The sequence below is a fragment of the Thermobia domestica genome, chromosome 12 (genome assembly GCF_964235325.1).
Source record: "Thermobia domestica chromosome 12, izTheDome1.hap1.1, whole genome shotgun sequence".
NCBI lineage: Eukaryota > Metazoa > Arthropoda > Insecta > Zygentoma > Lepismatidae > Thermobia > Thermobia domestica.
Window position 1 is genome coordinate 42,281,354 of NC_137465.1, and position 20,052 is coordinate 42,301,405.

General features: G+C 36.4%; 1 protein-coding gene across 1 annotated transcript in view; it reads left to right on the forward strand.

Annotated features, from left to right (window-relative positions):
- LOC145665937 (E3 SUMO-protein ligase ZBED1-like) overlaps window positions 1-17,835 on the forward strand; it is a 54,277-nt gene extending 36,442 nt beyond the window's left edge. Inside the window, exon 3 of the mRNA XM_081733044.1 lies at window positions 17,182-17,835. Coding sequence (XP_081589170.1) covers window positions 17,182-17,835 — 654 coding nt within the window. The remainder of the gene's footprint in view (window positions 1-17,181) is intronic.
- The last annotated feature ends 2,217 nt before the right edge of the window (window positions 17,836-20,052 follow it).

Sequence of the window (20,052 nt, forward strand, 5' to 3'; positions counted from 1 at the left end):
ATATACTTGTTAAAGCATATAAATCGCAGTAAATTGTGTAATCTGCTGTCACAAAAAAAGTATCCTATTTTTCGATCGGTATAAGGAAGAGATACTATACTATTTTTCGATCGGTATGGAAAAAAATATTTCTCCTTACTATTTTACCATAAATTATTAATTGTCAATAAAATTTGTTACTTTTAAATGAATGAAGCGAGATAATTTTACTATGATGTTTTAAAAGCTGGTCATTTGGGGGGCCAGGAAACCATTTGGGGGGCCAGGAAACCATTTGGGGGGCCAGGAAACCATTTGGGGGGCCCGGCCCCGATGGGCCCCCCCTTGGCTACACCCCTGCGGAAGGGAGTCTGGCATTATGTTCAAAGTACAACAATTTAAGTGAAAACGTCTTGTCCCAGGGTACTCACAGGGTCCCAGGTGGGGTCCAACTAAAAAGTTTCAAATGGCAAGAGAGGTTAAGAAGCTCATCGTTTGCAAGATCTTGTTAAATGAAAGTAGATAGAGCAAGTCTTGACTTTCTACGACAAACCTGTCCAAATTTGTGGCGGGTCAAAATGTAAATAAAAGCATAATTGAAAAATATGGCAACCTTGAATCCAAGGTGCTTAAAACCTGTCATTCATAACAGCATTATTTACTTGAATATAACGAATATGCGATGAACACACAACTATGACTTCCTACTCATAGTGAAAAAAAAAAGTTGAATACCTTCGGGTGTTTTTCTAATTTTGTCATACGTAGTTCATACAGAAAGAACTTGCTGCACCAGTAAGTTGGGGGCTCTATTGTAACGTATTCGTGATGGTTACATTTGTATGTCATTCGTTGGTTTGATCTCAATACTTCAAACAATACCAAATAAAAAAAAATCATTTGCAAGATTGGCAAGTAGTACCAAACATATGTAAGTCATTTCAGTACATCGAACTGCGTCAAACTTTGTTGGCTTGGTCACACTATTCCAAGAAATAACATGTTTATATACAAACTCATTTTTCACGCTGGCAGCCATATTGGATTACAGATTATACTCTTTGATATTTTGTGGACTATTAACCATTACAACGACTCACCAAAGGTAGTCGTCAACCTGGTTCGGCTAATAATATAAGTAAATCTTGAGTGGTAGTAATTGTTTACACACTAAAATATCTTCAATAATTATGTCTACTAGTATTCTCACCTTTTCTATCGAAATTACAAGTCGATGATGAGCATTAAATGATTTATTAGTTGATATTCTTTTAACGTATTTTCACACAAACTGTCTTGTAAGTATACATGTTGATTAGGTATCTATAAACAACTACATAGCAACGAATTATACAATAATGTATATTTTTTACATATATTAAAAACATTCTTCTTTTGTTATTTTAAATTAACATTATATCAAGTATAGTACTTGAGTATGAGCACTTTCTGCCCAAGGTACAGGTAATTATTAAACGATACAAAGTATCTCGTTGTATAAAAATGTCGCCCGACGATGGGACTGAATATAAAAGTTACAAGCGAGCTTGGCTTTTATATTTAAGAACCACTGGTCCGTTTATAATAATGATGTTACATTACTTATGTCCTTTACATTTTGATCGCCCCTCGTATATATATCTTCATTAAGCTTCATATATATATAAATACATTTATAATAAATCTTTTGTTCCATTATCATTTATCTTTTATTACAAAAACGTGGTCGCTTAATAATATAATTAATGAAGGGTGCGAAGTCAAAAATCGTAAGAGACAAATTACCTTTTAAAAACATAAGTCACAATGATTAGCAGTTTCAATCATTATTAAAACGGTGATGTTAAGAAAATAATATTTGATCTTTCCAGGGCGCATTAAATAATAACTACGTTAAATAATGTTTCAAAATATACATTGTATCCATAAGGCATCAGAATATAGAAGAATCTTATTCGGGTAATATATAAAGTAGCGCATAAAGACAGTCGTCGGATAAATAGCTTAATAGAATGAACCTTATTCTTAACATAATCTTTGACAACAAATTCTCAACACAAATCCCTATAATATAAATAACCTTTGCCTTTAATCAATTATAAATCGAATTATAATTCTTCACATTAACAAGAGAGAATTAAAATCATTTGAAAATTATCATTGGTTAATGAGAATTAAAGAAAATTAAATTGAATAAAAATAAGATAAATATTCATGAAAATCTATAGCTGATATGGGTTTAACCCTTACTTCATCAACTGTAGTCAGTTTAAATTCGTACTTGCATATGATTCTAATAAAGTACATTGTACTGCACAATCGTGATTATGTCCGACACTATTTTGTACATGAATTGCGTCATGACTTTGATTTTGATGCGAAGTGCCATCTCTTGCACTACGGTTATGTCTGTCCATAGGATTTATAGCATTCCTAGAATTTCGCCATGTATTTCGTCTATTTTTGAATCTATTTTGGTTATATGGTCTAACATAAGGATTGCCACGATTAATTAGGATAGGTGGATTCCCAACATATCTTTGCCTATTTTGCTCGTTCGGATTGCTTAAATTCACTCGATTTAGGTTGTGTTCCGTATCGTTCGCATTACGGATATTTAGATTGCGAACAGGTACAAAGTGATCTGAATTGTTTTTAATTTTCCTAATCCTGCTTGATGATTCTGAGCGTGGTATTGAGTTTCATAACATTGTACAAGCATTAATAAATGATTAAAACTCATACACTGGGTAGAAAACAGGATCTGTTGTGGTTTAAACGGTAGCAAATTTCGAATTGATGCAATTACTCTAGATTCCGATTGCAACGGATTTACGACTTTTAATTCGTTATATGTATTTACAACAAAATCAACAACAGATTTGTGCAAACGAGGATTAAAAGGTTGATTTCTAATCGTGGCATCTCTGTTTGCAAGCAAAAAGTCGTTTTCGTAATTTGCAATCAGCGCTGCTTTGAATTCCTCATATGTATTGATGTGATCTCGTACTGCTTTAAACCATAAAGAACATGGTGGGAGTAATAAATGAGGGATTAGTTTCATATATTGCGATTTATCTACACACATTATATTGCACTCATTCTGAAATTTTTCTAGGAAAGAGGTAGCATTTTCGTTACATTTACCACTGAACTTACTCATAGCACGTATTTCACTCATCTTTACACTTAACTTTACCTTTCTTTCACCATTCCGTGTTCGTATTGAGTGACAATTCCTACCTACTGCGTGATGTGTAGTTCCACCATCTCTTTTACGCCCATCTGTATTCCTTGGATGAATTCCTTCCAAAATAATGTCCTCATCGGATGGATTACTTGAAGATGATATAATGTGAGGTCCACGTTGATCTGCTACGGGTGAATGCGAGGTCATCTCCTGTGAACAAGGGAACTCCAAATGATCATTAACCATGTTGTTGTGGTATGCGTTGTCCTTAATCTGTAGCATCTTGATTTCCTCTTGTAATGCAGATATCAACTGGGTATTCGCACGTATTTTGTTAGAATTATCCGTGACCTGAATCTTTTGTTGCCGTACAGAAGATTCTATTACTTCCAAATCCTTTTTTACACAGCTGACTTCTTGAGTTATATGGTTGTAATTATCCTGGCAATCTTCAGATATTCTTCTTAGCTTTTCATCGAATTGTGATGTGATGTCACTCACCGCCTGGATAATAGATTGTTTCCTCTCTTCGGATGTCTGCTCCAATCGTTTACTTAATTCATTGGACATCTGAGCCAGATTTTGTTCTAATCGCTGTTCTTGTCGCTGTAAAGCCATTAAGATTTTGTCTTCTAACGTCAACATTTCGGGTACAACAGGAGCTGTATTTGGTTCTTCGTTACCACTGTCACCAGTTTCTTTCTCCATTGCCTCACCGATCATCATTTTTCTTGTGATTATTCTACCACTTCTAAGTATCGTAAAGTTCGTAGTCATGAACCGTATTACTGAAGTAAATTCCCCCTTACTTCGTACTTCAGGATATGAATTTACAAAGTTCCCGGGTGAGGTAAACCAAAAATTTTACAACGACTCACCAAAGGTAGTCGTCAACCTGGTTCGGCTAATAATATAAGTAAATCTTGAGTGGTAGTAATTGTTTACACACTAAAATATCTTCAATAATTATGTCTACTAGTATTCTCACCTTTTCTATCGAAATTACAAGTCGATGATGAGCATTAAATGATTTATTAGTTGATACTCTTTTAACGTATTTTCACACAAACTGTCTTGTAAGTATACATGTTGATTAGGTATCTATAAACAACTACATAGCAACGAATTATACAATAATGTATATTTTTTTTACATATATTAAAAACATTCTTCTTTTGTTATTTTAAATTAACATTATATCAAGTATAGTACTTGAGTATGAGCACTTTCTGCCCAAGGTACATGTAATTATTAAACGATACAAAGTATCTCGTTGTACCATAAACGTTCACTTCTCCAACACCAGTGGTGTGAGCTGGATATGCGTTCGATACATAGTGCGGCATTTTGAACTCAAGATGTCGCGTTTTTGAACATTTTGCATATTTTAGTCACTTACTAATCAACAATAATGCCAAATTTGTTTTCCTAGCTTCAGCAGTTTGGTATGCTTATCCTTTCGATATAGGTTTTAAGCGGCCATCTTGGATTGTTTTCCAATTTGTTTACATTTTGACCCACCGCAATTTTGGACAGGGTTGTCATAGAAAGTCGAGACGTGCTCCATCTTTCACTTAACATGAGCTTTCAAACGATGTCCTACCTCTCTTGCCATTTGAAATTTTTTAGTTGGACCCCACCTGGGACCGTGTGGGGACCCTGGGACAAGACGTTTTCACTTAAATCGTTATACTTTGAAAATAATACCACACATTCTTTTCTGTTTTCACATTTGTCTCACCATTTCCGATTTATAGGGGTGACCATGGACTTTTCAATTAAGTTTTTGTTTACATTTTGACCCGTCGCCATTTTGCACAGGTTTGTTGTAGAGAGTCGAGACCTGCTGCATTTTCTTTCATTTTACAACAGCTTTCAAATGATGTGCCACTTAACCCCCCTTGCCATTTGAAAATTTTGAGTTGGGCCCCGTCTGGGACCCTGCGGGGGACCCTGGGACAAAGTTTTTTACCCCAAAAAGGTTGTCGTTGAAAATGATGGGATACGTGTTGGCCGAGTTTTCCACTTACACAACCGTTTCCGAACAAATGACTCGGTTCAAACTATTCTGCTATGTAATTTTTTTGTAGTTCTTACATTACAAAATATGTTGTAACTCACGATATTCCTCCCGGTGGCACGTATAACTTTGGGATTAATCTAGTTATAGCATTTCAAATGCAAACACAATTGTCTCGTTCGAATCTCAGCGGAACCACTGCGTGACCCTTCCTTGTTAGTAGTAGGGAAAAAGAGCAATATTAGATGTAATTGATAAAAAGGAAGAAAAATTGATTGCGACAATGGCTAAGAAGAAATATATCATGAGGGATGTAATAGAAAGTGCAGTAGCAGGAAAAAGAGGGAGGGATGAAAGAGGCTACAGTTCATGGACTGTATTAAAAGAGAAAATTTCTACGTGAAGACGAACTGGTTAGCTGAAGACCGTGGTACATGGAAGCTTCTCAGTTTGCGACAAGTCTCAATAATGGTAAATTACCTATGATAGTGATGATGAGTAGGAACTGGATTTTAAGCTGCAATAATGTGGTAGGAAAAAGGGAATAACATGTACTGAACAATCATTTAAAAAGGTGCAAAAATGTGCTAATGGGACATCTTTGTTAAGTGATATATGCAATTACATGAATTCTTTATTCATTTCACCAGCAAATATTGTTAAAATCTTGGCTTTAAACATTTGACATAAATTGCAAAAATTGTTTTATTCTTTTAATAAAATTGTGGTTAAAATTAACTCCGTATTTAAAAAATAAACTAATTTAGCAATATTATGGCTTGAGAAACCGGGGTTTTCAGAAACTCGTTATACTTGGTTATACACAACATTTCTACAGTATGTTTTCAAATGTTAGTTTCTGTCGCTTGGAGCTCAGGAGATCCTTGTACGCGGAGAAACTTTACTCGACATCAACGGAAACCAGTGGTGTATATCTTGTAAACAGACGGAAAGGAAGTTCAGTTGACGTTGCAAAGGTTTCTACGTTCAAATTTAGTTCAAATTTATTCCTAGCAAATCCTTCAAGGTTTTCCCTTACACTTGATAACTTCTTCCACTGTTTCACCTTCTCGATATATTCTTCTTCCAAACCCTGAATCACTGGTAAATACTTGTAGCCATGCACTTTAAAAACCTCCACCTGAAGGTCTTGATCGTTGACAATTCGCTGGGCATTTTTGATGGCTGTTGCGTCTGCTGCACTTAGGGTAGGTATAAACTGTTTGAACTTGTCGAAGTTTTCACACAAGGAAACTGCACATCTTATCCATGTACCTCACCTATGGTTATGACAGGAAATTGTGGCAGAGGGAGGTCAATGAATTCTCGGTACAAGACTTGACTAGTAGCCGTTTTATAAGAGTTTTCTTTAGAGCAGCAATGAAGTTATTTACCATACTGTATTCTTACCTTATACTTTCACAAACACGCTGCAGACTACTGCATGTGACATGATTAAGGTTGGGTTACATGCCCTTTAGTTGTTGAAGAACCGAAAGCATGTAACGTGCTTGATCGGTCACAACCAATCTGACTTTATCGTATTTTATGCCTTCTGGCCACAGCTTCATGCATTAATCATTGAAGGATTGCATTACTGTGCACACATTTGTCTTCTCGAGTAGGTACATCTTGAACAACATAAGTTTCACTCACTCACCAGATAATGGAAACAATAATACATTTAGTACATATCTTTGCAGCCCGTCAGTTGTTTTGTCTAACATGAAACCCACTTCATATTTGCCGACCACTTCTTTGATTTTTACGAAAACGTTTTCATAAATCGGTTTCACGTAGTTTTTTCTCAGGGTGCTGTCGTCTGGTACTGATCTTTACTTATACTTTTGTAGAAATTATTTGAATGCAGGATTGTTTACTATGTTGACTGGGATTTCTGATTGGGTTAACGCAATTGTAAGATCTGTGTGAAACACATTATATGATCGCTTTTTTTTTTTTTTTTTTTTTCAGATTCAGAAGCGAAGGCATTTATCAAAGTAGTTTGGTTCGGTTGTGACCTTCGAAGTTCCATGTTCAAAACATGTTTGCTGTAGTTGATATGCTGGTTTATTCTGTCTCTTTGATGTTTGTCATCGATTGAAATATTTATATACATCTCAAACTGGACATCGAAGAATTATACCATTACTTTCAATGCATTCCTTCTTAAATTCTGCTGCAAGTGCACGCAACTTTTCCTTCTTGATCTTTTGCGTGCTATGCTTTTATTGACAAGAATAAGTTCTAGTTCAGATTGTTACAGAACTGTTTTGGCAGGCAAAGGCAAAGACTTTGAACTCCAAAGTGTGAATGAAGGCCTCGACTTTTCGTTTCTGGACCTTCTTTCTACACGAAATCTTGACGGCATGCGCAACAATGGTGCTAGGGTAAACAGCCATTTTTCTTCTGTCGCGCAGTTTTGAAAGACGAAAGTAAACTGCAGCTCTTTGTCGTACGTGCAGAACATTCTTTATTGACTGTTTGCCATTGTGTCGCCTAAGATTGCGTCTAAATTTATGGAATATTATGGGCAAAAGAGATTGAAAATTAACATATTGTTGTGTCCAAATTTTAGAAAAAGGGAGAAAAAAGGGACAATTAAGGTGTTGAAGGTTAAAAGAAGTAAAAAAAAAATGGGAGGAATTTTATTAATCTAGCAAAAACAAAAAGGTGCAACATTCATGAAAAACGTGCAACAAAGTGTCTTCATTTCAGTTCGTTTTATGCCCGAAAAAACATATTTTGAACTTTAGTTGTTATAACCACTACATTTTTAGAGAAGGTGCTGCACCTAAAAATCCGTTCTCTAATGAGTATCGAAAGGCAGTTAAGAATGTTGAGAAATAAAACAAGTTGTTAGTCAAGAAACGAAACGTTTGATGTAGATACAGATATATATACTACTAATTACTTTCAACTTCTATCCTTGACTTTCTTGCTAGGTTTTTGAACGTCACTTTCTTCTTTATCATTTCTATTTCGAGCTAGATTAATTTACTCTTCAAATTAAGCTTTCCTCTCGTACCTCTTTGTCCTACAGGAGACACCCACGAAGGGAGCTCCATCGGATCCGTACCCCCTAAAACTTCCTAACTCAGCATACATTTGTACACTTTCTCTACAAAACTATAATTATTTAACAGGGAAATGATTGATGTAGCATAAAAATTTGATCTTACACCTTGTCTGTGCTCTTTCTCTTGTAAAAACAATCTAGTTCTATCAATTTTCTCTGAAAATATAGGTGGAAGTACAGTGTGTTCGTAAAGTTGCGCAACCCAAACTTTGATTGCGTATATCTTTTGATCTAAGAATTGTAAAGACATGAGACTTGAGACAAATGTAAGCATGTTCTATGTAGATATTTTCGAGATTATGACCAATGCTGGAACATCTAACGTTTTTGTGTAGTAACGAAAGAAATTACCGTAAGTGTAAAATAAAAATTTGCAAAAATGAAGAAAATCAATTTTCAGTTGCAGAAAACTGATTTGCTGCGGGTGAATTCCTGTGTATATGTACAGTATACATCAACATTTATCCATTGGTGCGAAAATGTGGCAAGATTGATGCAGTGTTGCCATATAAAAAGGCTATTTAATGCAAGTGCTTAAAATGGGTGTTTTTTTAATTTTTTTGTTTACAGAAACGCAGCCCCTGGTAACACTGTTATCGTAAAATTACTGCAACAGGTGTGTTTTAGGTTAATTAATGATAAGCAATGAGAATTTGCACATAAATGATAACATGAATTTTTATGCACAAATTTGCGATATTGCTTTGTTCTCCCAGTTCGAAATACACATCATTCACGTAAGGTTGCAAAAAGCTTGAGTGAAGTAGTATTATGCCATCTCGATTTTTATAGCCTTTATAAATTTACACAGTTGGATATTCACACACATATGTTTATAAATGTTACTTTAGTTTTGATATAAGGGGTCGTCCACATATTACGTAACGTCGCAAAGGGGGGGAGGGGGTTCGGCTTTGCGTTACAAAGCGTGACAAGAGGGGAGGAGGGCTTTTACGTCTTCGTTACGTAACACGTATTTTTGCTGTAATTTTTATTTTTATTCTTAGATTTATGTGCAATCGTTTAAACAAATAATTTTATTCAGTTCTTTTCCTTTTTTTATAAATAAACTAGCAGAATACCCGTTCTTCGCAAGGGAAAAAAAACTTTTATTTTGGATATAAAGGGCACCAAAACTGTCACCAAACTACTTTGGGACTCCAAAAACTGTGAATTCGACGCTATTATATGTCATTTTCATTATTTTTACATGTCACTATCCTCCCCATAGGAGTACTAATGGGGGGGGGGGTGAATTTTGATTTAAACAGCATCGGAAGTACCACTGTTCATCTCCTCGACTCCGGGAGCTATGGATTCGATACTAATATAGGTCATTTTCGATCATTTTTATACATCTCTCTCTCCCTTAAGTTGCGGGGCTAAATTTTAATTTAGACGGCATCGGAAGTATCACTGTTTATCTCAGCGATCCCGAAAACTATGGATTTGACATTAACATCGGTGATTTTCGATTATTTTTACATATCTCCCCCTCTCCCAAGTTGTACCTTCAAAGTGAAATGATAAAAAAAAATACATACCAGGCCAGAACTTCATCTATATTGAAAATTTGATCGAGATTGGTTGGGTGGTTAAGAGTTACTAAGTTACAACATAGTCACTTTCCTTTTTATATATATAGATAAATAAATATTTGTATTGTTTGGAAAATTGCAAACTATAGCCCATATAAATTGAATCATACAGAAGGGATTCGAAGACGCTACTACATACCAGCATGACTGGGGACGAACCCTGCGTTTATTAAACTTTAAAAAAAAAAAAAAAAAAAAAAACTCCGTGCTGTGGCTATCGCAGCATTGGATTTACGGCACACGCTTTTCTGGATGTATTTGATACTGATTGCAACCACCGTTTGAAAATGCCCTCATGTTCCCACTCGTATTGCTATTTCTGAGAATATTATTTAAAACCTTTGATATCAATCATTATTACTCCTTTCTTCTAAAGGGTTTCGCATGTGAAACCGAAGATTTTTTTTCTGAAATAATATTTTCTGTGACGAAACGATAAACGATTTTGAGATCAGAATAAGCAATTAAAAACCTAATTCGTAAGATATTCATCTCGCATAGATTTTTATTTTTTATTATTATTTTTTAAAATTTTTGGATTTGAATGTTTCTGAAGAAATCAAGTTTATTCGCATTCTCGCACTGATTTAGGACAAGAAGAATTTGAAAAGTGTAAACTGAAGTCCAAAGAAAATTCTCGAAAGCTTGTCACAAACGAGATGTCTCTGCTCCATCACGTGTGCAGTCACTTCGAACCTATGGTCGAAAAGGAAGAGAAATTTGCATGGTCGACACTGGCGAACTTTAATACACTAATCATCCTGAATCCCTAAAAAAGAGGCCGATGTCAGTTCGTTAGATCCTATTTCTCCTGCAGCTTCGGACAGTATTTCCTCCTTGTCATCATTGGTAACCTGTGATCACCATTTGATCACACAAAGGATGGGTGTGATCTTCGAAAAATGAAAGTATGCAGTTTTGAAGAATTAGAACTAGTAAAAACTTTATGAGGTTAAAATATTATTACAGTTCTACTATTTTCTAATACATACTTTGATTTATTGACGAAAAACACTGCAAATATATTGACATCACAAGCATTTTGTAATAAAAGCTTCTACCATTAAAAATAGTTCTTTTATTGTAATAACTCCCAAAATAAGCAAAATTGGTGAAAAAACAAAAATCAAAAAGTGTTAGGTAACGAAGGGGGGAGGAGTTCGGCCTTGCGTTTCGAAGTGTGACAAGGGGAGGGAGGGGATAAAAATTGGTCAAAAATAGCGTTACGTGATATGTGGACGACCCCTAAGATCATTTGAGGTTACTTGATTTGAAAGTATTATTAAGCAACGAGACTTTCATTAAATCGAAGCCTCGTCTGCTATTCACACTCTTATATGAAGCAACGTCGAACGATCTTCCATCGAAGATATAGATTTTACATTATCTATAAATATTTCAATGTAAATACCTATCAAATCGAACTTTTTTTTCGTATAGTCAATGAATTCAACACAGAAGCTGAATTCAAGCACATTTGATTTCCGTTGTGTTATTACCTGAATATGACATTAGTAGTAACCACTTCTAAGTTTTCTCGGGCAGGACGGGAGCTCCCTAGTTGATATATGGTTATCATACAAGTCTTCGGCTTGAGATCTACGCTCCCAAAGGGTATCTTATCTGATTTCCAAGGAACTAATTAGCTCTTGCTGTGACTGACGACCATTGACTTCAGAAAAGAAGACCTTTCAGAAAACAATAGATTTAAGAAGCAATAATGGAAAGATATTTCTTTCCTTTGGAAGCGAAGGGACAAATCCTACTAATTTCTTCATTCTTACTAAGTACAGGTTATTGTGGTTAAGGTTTCTAACGTAAGGAGCGCACAGTGGTGAATTTAGAAGGTAAAAAGTGGGGGGCAGCCAGAGCCCAGAATAGGATAAGTATATCATGACTTCATTATAAACTTTCAAAACTATGTAAATAATAGATTCAATTAATTTTTTCACTCAAAAAACTAAGGTAGCCTAGGTCCCCCCGATCCCGGGCTAGATCTGCCATTGAGAGCAGGGGCGGATCCAGGGGTGGCGATCGCCTCCCCCCCGAGAAGACGAAGATTTCTTATTTTATATATATATATATAATTAAAATCCATCCCAAAGTTTGGAGCCCTTAAAAGTAGCAGTATGACAACCCACCGTCTCTCCCCAGAAGTCGGTCCTGGATCCGCCCCTGATTGAGAATACACTCTTCTAGAAATGTTTATTCTGAAAAACAGGTTAGTTTCATTCTACAGGACGTCTGTACCTATTAAGACTAAACACATATCAAGAGTAGAATTAAACAACTCGGACTAGCACGTTTCTCTTTAACTTCATGTCTTCACCAATTCCTGTTTTCAGTAGAAAGATTACTGTGAACTTTTTCTCGCTATCTATTACCGGTATTGCTCTATGGTGATCAACATTCAGGCAGGAAATTGTAGATATATCCCACTTCCGGTCTGAATAAGGCGTCAAGGGAGGAGACAGGACCTATTCTTGGGACACTAAATTGATTCCAAAATGCCCTTTCTTGATATATTTTAGTTTTTGCTCTAAGTAAATTAACATACTGAATCGATTCCAATTTGATTTGATATTGAATTTAGCGTCTCTTTCAGCAGCGAAGCTATGTGAGACGTGAACCTACACTTTAAAGCGGAATCCGAACCACATGAGCTCCTGTTGTAAATTGAAACCGGGTGTCCTACGCCAAAGGCACGAACGCTAACCGCCTAGCCATGAGGGAGCTCTAAATCGATTTCGGGAAAAAAAACACCTGTCATCATATATTACTCTTTTTATTGTATGTCAATCAACCGGAAATGGTTGATTTCTACTACTTCTGGTTTGAATACACGTTTAACGGAGATGAAGCCTATTTTTGGGACAGTGAATCGATTCCTGAAAACAGCATCGAATCTTGATATTTCTTACCCTTTATGCTCTGATACTTGTTGACAGATGGACGAACGGATGAAGGTACAAATAGACAGACGGACATATCTCTTCTATATGACTTCTAATATTTTTTAAAATAATAATAATAATAATAATAATAATAATAATAATAATAATAATAATAATAACAATAATAATAATAATTTAATAATAATAGGAATAAGATCAAAGATAGATACTATTCCTTGGACGCTGAATCAATATCAAAATTTAAATGAAAGCCCTTTTGTAAGACTTCCGACACGCATAGACTAGTTTGGAATTGTTGATATACAGAAAAGATATGAGGCGAAAGGTGTTTTGTAGAAAGTAACATAGTATCATATACAAAGAGTTGTTTCAAAATCAAATTCTTCTCGGAATTCTCCCGTTTCCTTTCACTATCGTCACTTCACTCTTTCGTTCATTATATCATCGTTGTCTTCCCGATTAACATTACCTGAAGTTGTAAGTGTTTGTTTAACTCAGATATATTAATGATATTATGATATTATACTCAGTTGTGATGTTAATGATGAAACTTTCCACGCTTTTTCAATATTAATTTTCACAGAGCGAAAACAGTAAAAGATACAGGAGTTGGACAAAAAAATCTAAAACGTTTGCAAAAGTGTAAAAATCATACCTAGTATGGTGTGGGCCTCCTTTTGCGACCAAAACAGTTTGGATCCGACGTGGAATGGACGTATACAGCTCCTGAATCGTGGTGTGTGGAATTTTGTACCATTGTTCCTCCAAAACATGCTCCAGTTCCTTAAGGGATGCTAGTGGAGGGTAATGAGACCGAACACGCCTTTCTAACTCAGACCACAAGGGCTCAATCATGTTCAGATCTGGTGATTGTGGGACCCAGGGGAGGTGTGATAACTCCTGGTCATGCTCTTCAAACCATGATTTCACCGTTTTTCCAGCGTGATAGGGTTCCAAATCATCTTGGTAGATGCCATCACCATCAGGGAACAATATTTGGGCCATGGGTAGAACTTAGTCCCCCAAAATGGCCTCATACGCCTTAGTATCCATCATTCCATCCAGGGCTATGATGGGACATGCAGAAAACTACGATATCACTGCCCATACTGTAACAGAATCACCCCCATGCTTTACAGTTGGGAGCAAACAGTCTGTATCATAGGCCTGCAACGGTGTTCTCTATACGTAAACACGACCGGGTGTAGGAAACAAGGTGAAGGTCGATTCATCGTATAACGATAAATGATCCTGTGAAAAAGGCCCACCAGATTTTTATAAGATAAGGTAACGATAATCACATAAAACATTTTTGTTTATGCTTTTGAACATTTGCCTTTTTATTTTGGCACATAACCACTAAAATAACTACACCTCAAAAGATTGTGTGTATCTCCCTTTCTTAAGATGGTTCTGGAATAATAATTTATTGATTATTCGTCGTCATAGCATCTAAGAATAAAACTGATCCAATCCACATATTACAATCAATTTTTGATTCTATCTCTTTTTCGTACTTTCTTCTTCTTCACACTAGTTAGTACATATTTGAAAATTACACATTGCCCCAGAAGTATAATATTTTTAGAATTACACTGAAAATACAAAGATATCGTTACAATCGGACCACATACGTGTTTCCACTGAGTCCACGCCTTGTGGTTCTTGCACTACTGGATACGCCTCTTCGCATTTACTGCTGTGACCAGGGGTTTGGCGATGAGTTTTTATTTTATGAAGTTCCCGTCGCACTGTTTTTGATGAAACCGGGTGCTGTAGGCCGGAATTGAATTCAGGCGTAATTTTCATTGCAGTGGTCTTCTCTTTAGCTGCTACAATCCGTTTTAATGCCCTCCGGTGCCTATCTGACAGGATTGTCTTTCGACCACTGTTGTGCTTTGCTGACGTCGTTTGCCCATGAATTGTATATGCCCTCGTGACGTTGGACACATTGCCTTTCGATACCCCCACAATGTTCGCCAATGTTGCCACAGAAGCTTCAACCAGACGGGCACCAACGATCATGCCTCTTTGGAAGTCTGTCAGGTCGCACATTTTACCGCACCACATTCACACCACGACACTCACAGGTGAACTAGTTACTGCTGACGGAAGAGGAAGGTCCACATGACACATTGAAAATAAAAAACGATCAGCAACACGTGCTGTACAGTAGAGGGCCAAACTTATGTGTCCCTATGAAGTGTTTTTAGATTTTTTTTGTCCAACCCCTGTAGCAAGAATTTATTCATTATATGGTTTCATCGCCTCTAGGAAGTAGAGAATTATATTTTTCTAGACACTCGGCACCTACTGTATGACCATTTCAACCCGTCACGTATGAGAGATACTCGAGAAAGTGGGAAAGAAAGAAACGAATAGAGAAAGAAGGAAGGTGCTTTGGATTTGTATGTTAGGAATCATCCTGGCATTTGCCTGGTGTCAAGAAGAAAAATCCTCACTCAGGATAGCTACCCTAGAAAGGCTTTTACATCTTTCCAAACTAGTTTCACCACCGGGAATCGAATCCGTGACCGATGGCAATAAAGGCAAAAGTGGTAGAGACAACGCTACGCGGGTCCACATTCAAGAATAGACTACGTCAGCTAGTAGTTGCTAACATTTTATGCATGGATTTTCCCGGGGCTCTCTTCTGCTTCTTTTTCCTTTATTCCACTATTTTAACCCTCGTTACTGGCTTTAATTATTCCCCAGATTTTTTTTAGCATAAAATGCATAACCTTGAGACCTTAAACTGAACTTACAACGTTCTCTTCGTCCGTCTGTCAATCAAGTAACTGGTAGTTCATTAGTTGTGAAAGTTTTTTTTCTCAAAAACAAACCTTTTTCCACGCTATTATACGTGTACAGTAGAAACATACAGACATGTTGTATAAGCATGGATGAGATAAAGTCAAAAGAGGCTTTAATTTCTCTTCCTTACAAAGGAATGACAAGCATACGACAGCTATCTGTTGCCCCAGCCTCTCCCTCCGCACCATTACATACACAAATACACGTCATCAACTATATTCACACCGGGTCCACAATTTACTCAACGAGGTCAAACTCAGAAATAGTGAAAGTGAATATACAGTGCTCGTTCCGAGAAACGATGGTTCCTGGAAACGCAGACCAGGACTCACTCTCACTTCATTACAAATCTCAAACTTCTTTCCGAAGAACAACACAAAGCTACGACAAACAATGTTCCTAATTTTAACGAAACATTACTAGAAAACTTCATGTGGAGTTACCGATGCGAGTGACCCTTTGACAGACACACACGTATGTATCTATTTGGTAGTTTTCTTATTGTAATAAAACTTGAGCATTTTTTTCTAGGAGCTCTGCAATTAGAAAATTATATAATTTGAAGTTAAGATAAAACAAGAATAAGAGGGTCAAAAGTTGTAAATTTACCCATAACTTCAAAGTTTACGCATGCATAATACGAGGTGTGATTGGAAAGTTGTAAGATTTTATTTGTAACTTTAAAATGGCAGTACTTATAGGCTATTGCGATGGATCTCCTTCAAAGTAGTGCCCTGCTACCTGAACACACCGATTCCAACGGTGCTTCCAATTCTGGAATCATTCCTGAAAATTATCTTTCGTAAGGGTATTAAGAACTCTCTCCGCATTTGCCTGGATGTCTTCAATTGAGTCAAGTCTCTACACTTTCATCGACAATTTTAATTTAGGAAACAGGTAGAAGTCGGCAGGGGTCACATCAGGGGGAAAGGTTACGGAAGCACAGAAGTGTTGAATTTGTAAGATCTTGGGACACTTCCAATAGATGTTGTTTCTGCTCGTCTGACAACACTTTCGGAATGAATTTCGCGGACACTCGATGCATGTTGAAATCGTCAGTTAAGATTGACTGCATTGTAAATTAGGGCGGGGCAAAAAAATTAATTGATGCAAATTTAATGAAGATCACTGCTCTTGCATGTCCTAAGCACACTTTCAGTATGATTTAAAAAAAAAAAAAAAACACTTCTACTAGTCGCAATTGGAATTTGATTCAGTAATTTTATTATTTTGTAATTTTCCAATTTCTCGCTAGATGACACCACAAATGTCAGTGTATTTTTGTAAAACAAAAGGTTTTGTGTGTAGTTGCAGAATTTCCTTACCACATATTTTAATTATAGTTTATAAGAGGGTGAACCATCTAAAAAAAAAAAAAAAAAAAAAAAAACGGACTTCTCATCCCTAGTGAATGTGAAGTATATCTCTTAATCTATTACATTCATATTTAGTTTTAAATTTTCCATACCGATACAACGATTTTGTGAAATTGTATGTATTTCAGTATAGCAAACTAACAGTGATTATGGCTTCATCTTCGAGAGGACCGCTGACTTGATCAGTCTCACCATTCTTTATTTGGTCAGCCTGAAGTATTTTCTGGAAGACAACTCCCGACGAAGGAAGAAGTAGTTAAATGCTACCTGTTCTACAGAAAAATGCTACCTGAAGAGGGGAAAGAAACACCTTCTACGAGAGATATTTTAAAATATGTGGCGAATGATCTTGTCAGTATCTGGAACAAAGCTAGCATTCCAGCCATTGGATATTCCAGCGTTTTGGGCAAACTTTCAAAGCTCATACGACTTGCCCAACAGCTCCAAAAATATCCACCAGCAAAGCGCACATCACTTACATTCAAAACGGACTTCAGTAGTTTCAAACAAGTATTTGATATCTGTACTTGCAAGTGTGTTACAAACAAAATAATGGACAGACAGTTGTATAAATGCGCCGTAAAAGTACCCCAAATTGAGTGGAATTTCTGGGTAGATCAGACTCCGGGTCGGAAAATGGTAATCGGTTCGATTGACAAGATTGTTTCGAGTTCACTTCAGAAAAAAGCAGAGAGAAAGGACCAGGAAGAGCTGTTTAGGAAAAAGCATTTGCAAAGCCTAACTACGACTAAAACTACTGCCTGCCAGTTGAACTTTATGGAAGAAAATGAAGCAAGTGGTGTGGCCTTGGAAGATGAATCACCTCATGAAGCAAACACATCCGACTCTGAAGACACAGATTAAAAAAACGGCCAGCACAAAATAGGCATCAGTACCCAAACTTAAGCCAAATGATGGAAAGAACTGGCGTTAGTAACCAAGATGCTTGCAAATTAATTAATGCATGCCTGAAAGACCTGAAACTGGATAAACCGGAAAATATACTAGAACCAACAAAGTTGCGGAGACAGCGAATTTATTGGAGAGACAAGGGAGCAGAATCTCGTTCGTTTGACTTGCGCAGGCTAATTTGTGTTGGTTTTGATGGGCGCATAGATGAAACCAGACTATTTGGACCAGATGGAGGACAACTAACAAAGAAGGAGGATCACTACGTTATTATTGCATATCCTAGTGAGCAATACGTGGATCATATTGCTCCACAAAGTGGCAAAGCAGAAGATATTTCAAACACGGATTGTATATCAACTTAAATTTAGGTAATCAGCCACCTCCGTAATTGTAAGTCTACATTTACATTGCGCATTGAATTGCGAACTTTCACAATGTTTCCCTTGGTTTTTTATGTATATTGCCGGCAGTACAGGGGATCATCTTCGACTGAGTCGTAGCCATCTTTGAATCTGTTAAACCAGATAAACACGTCTGAACGGATCAGACATTTATCTCCAAAAGCAGATTTCCCGGTATTAAAACAAAATTTGACATAAACGCGTTGTTCCAGTTTTTTAAACCATTTTGCCAATTAATGATCCGTCACGACACAAACACACGCCAGCACTCAATAGGTTGCTACACTGTACTGAACAAAGATATTGCAGTAATTCTTGCAGCACATATCAAGGTCAGACCAAGCCACCGCTTCCACACTAACGGACAATTATATCTACTTCTCTTGGTCAGTGGCGCCTCCTGTCTTAAAACTTTCCAATCGCACCTCGTATGATGAAGAAAAAAGTTTCTACTATAATTTTTTACTATAAGTATATACTATATTCTATATATAGTATATAGTATATTCTACTATAAGTTTCTACTATATATATACAGATGATTATCAAAATAATGGAAACATCCATGTACTGCAACAAGTAACTTTTGTGAGATAGTTATACTAAACATTCGTGTACTGGGTTCAGTAACACTCAGTATTGCACGAAGCACATAGTGCGGACTCTTATGTGAAATAACAACATGTTAGTGGGAGGAATAGTGTTGGCAACCTAGCTATTTTACGGCAAAATGTAGCAATTTTTATACAGTATTTAGCCAGTGAAAATGTAGTTTAGCTATTTGCTATACTTTTGGCAAATTCCGCGTTAAAAGTTGCCAATTTGCAACCATCTGTGCTTATCGATAGTAAAAATGCCTTTTCCAACCAAAACTTCTATTGAATTATAAATAGAAACAATTTAAAATGTGATTATTATATTGCTAATTCCTCTATTTTGTCTCGCTTTGTTGTTCTCTGCTCAATGTGCGGTCGGTCTAAACACAACAGCCGCGCTAACGATGGTGTCTTCTGCAATTTCATGATATTTTGTTAGATTTATTATTAGCCTACTCTCAAAGGAAAAATTACTGTCAGTGGTTGTGTGGATATTTTAGACGATCATTTGGGTACAACAGCACAGATTTTGTTTTCTATGAGATATAGTCTTCAAAATGTCAATGCACCTAGTTTATAGACCACACCGTCCTGGCTTCTGCCAAGTGGGCACTTGTTGTCAACAAACACCATGTACAGGGTTTTTTCTCGGATTCTCCAGTTTCCTCTCCTCTTTTTCATTCCATCAATTTATCCATTTGTATAAATATCTTTCATTCATCATCATCTTCCTTAATCTCGATGATGACGTACTCAGAATTTCATCAAGGGAGAAAGGTTAGGCTCCTAAATCGTTTCATTTCAGGACTTTGTGTACATACTGTATCTCTACAGCACACGTATAAAGACTAATGTGCTCACTGGGAGAGGAGTAGTAAACAAAATAACACTAAATTTGATACATTTGAACCTTCGGTAATTCAAATTACGTGTAATTTTTATCTGAAATTTCTTTACGGAACTCATATTCCTTTGTAGTAATGCGTGTATCACACAATCCTCTAGTAGCCCTATACACCAATGAATAGACCATTTGGTGTTTCTTTGTTGCCCGCTCAAAAGGAAGCTTTCTATGCGGACATTCGTTCCATATCAATCATCCTCATATGGAATAGATTACGGTTAGATATCACCAAATTTTGTAATTACGAGCAAATTGTTTATCCAATATT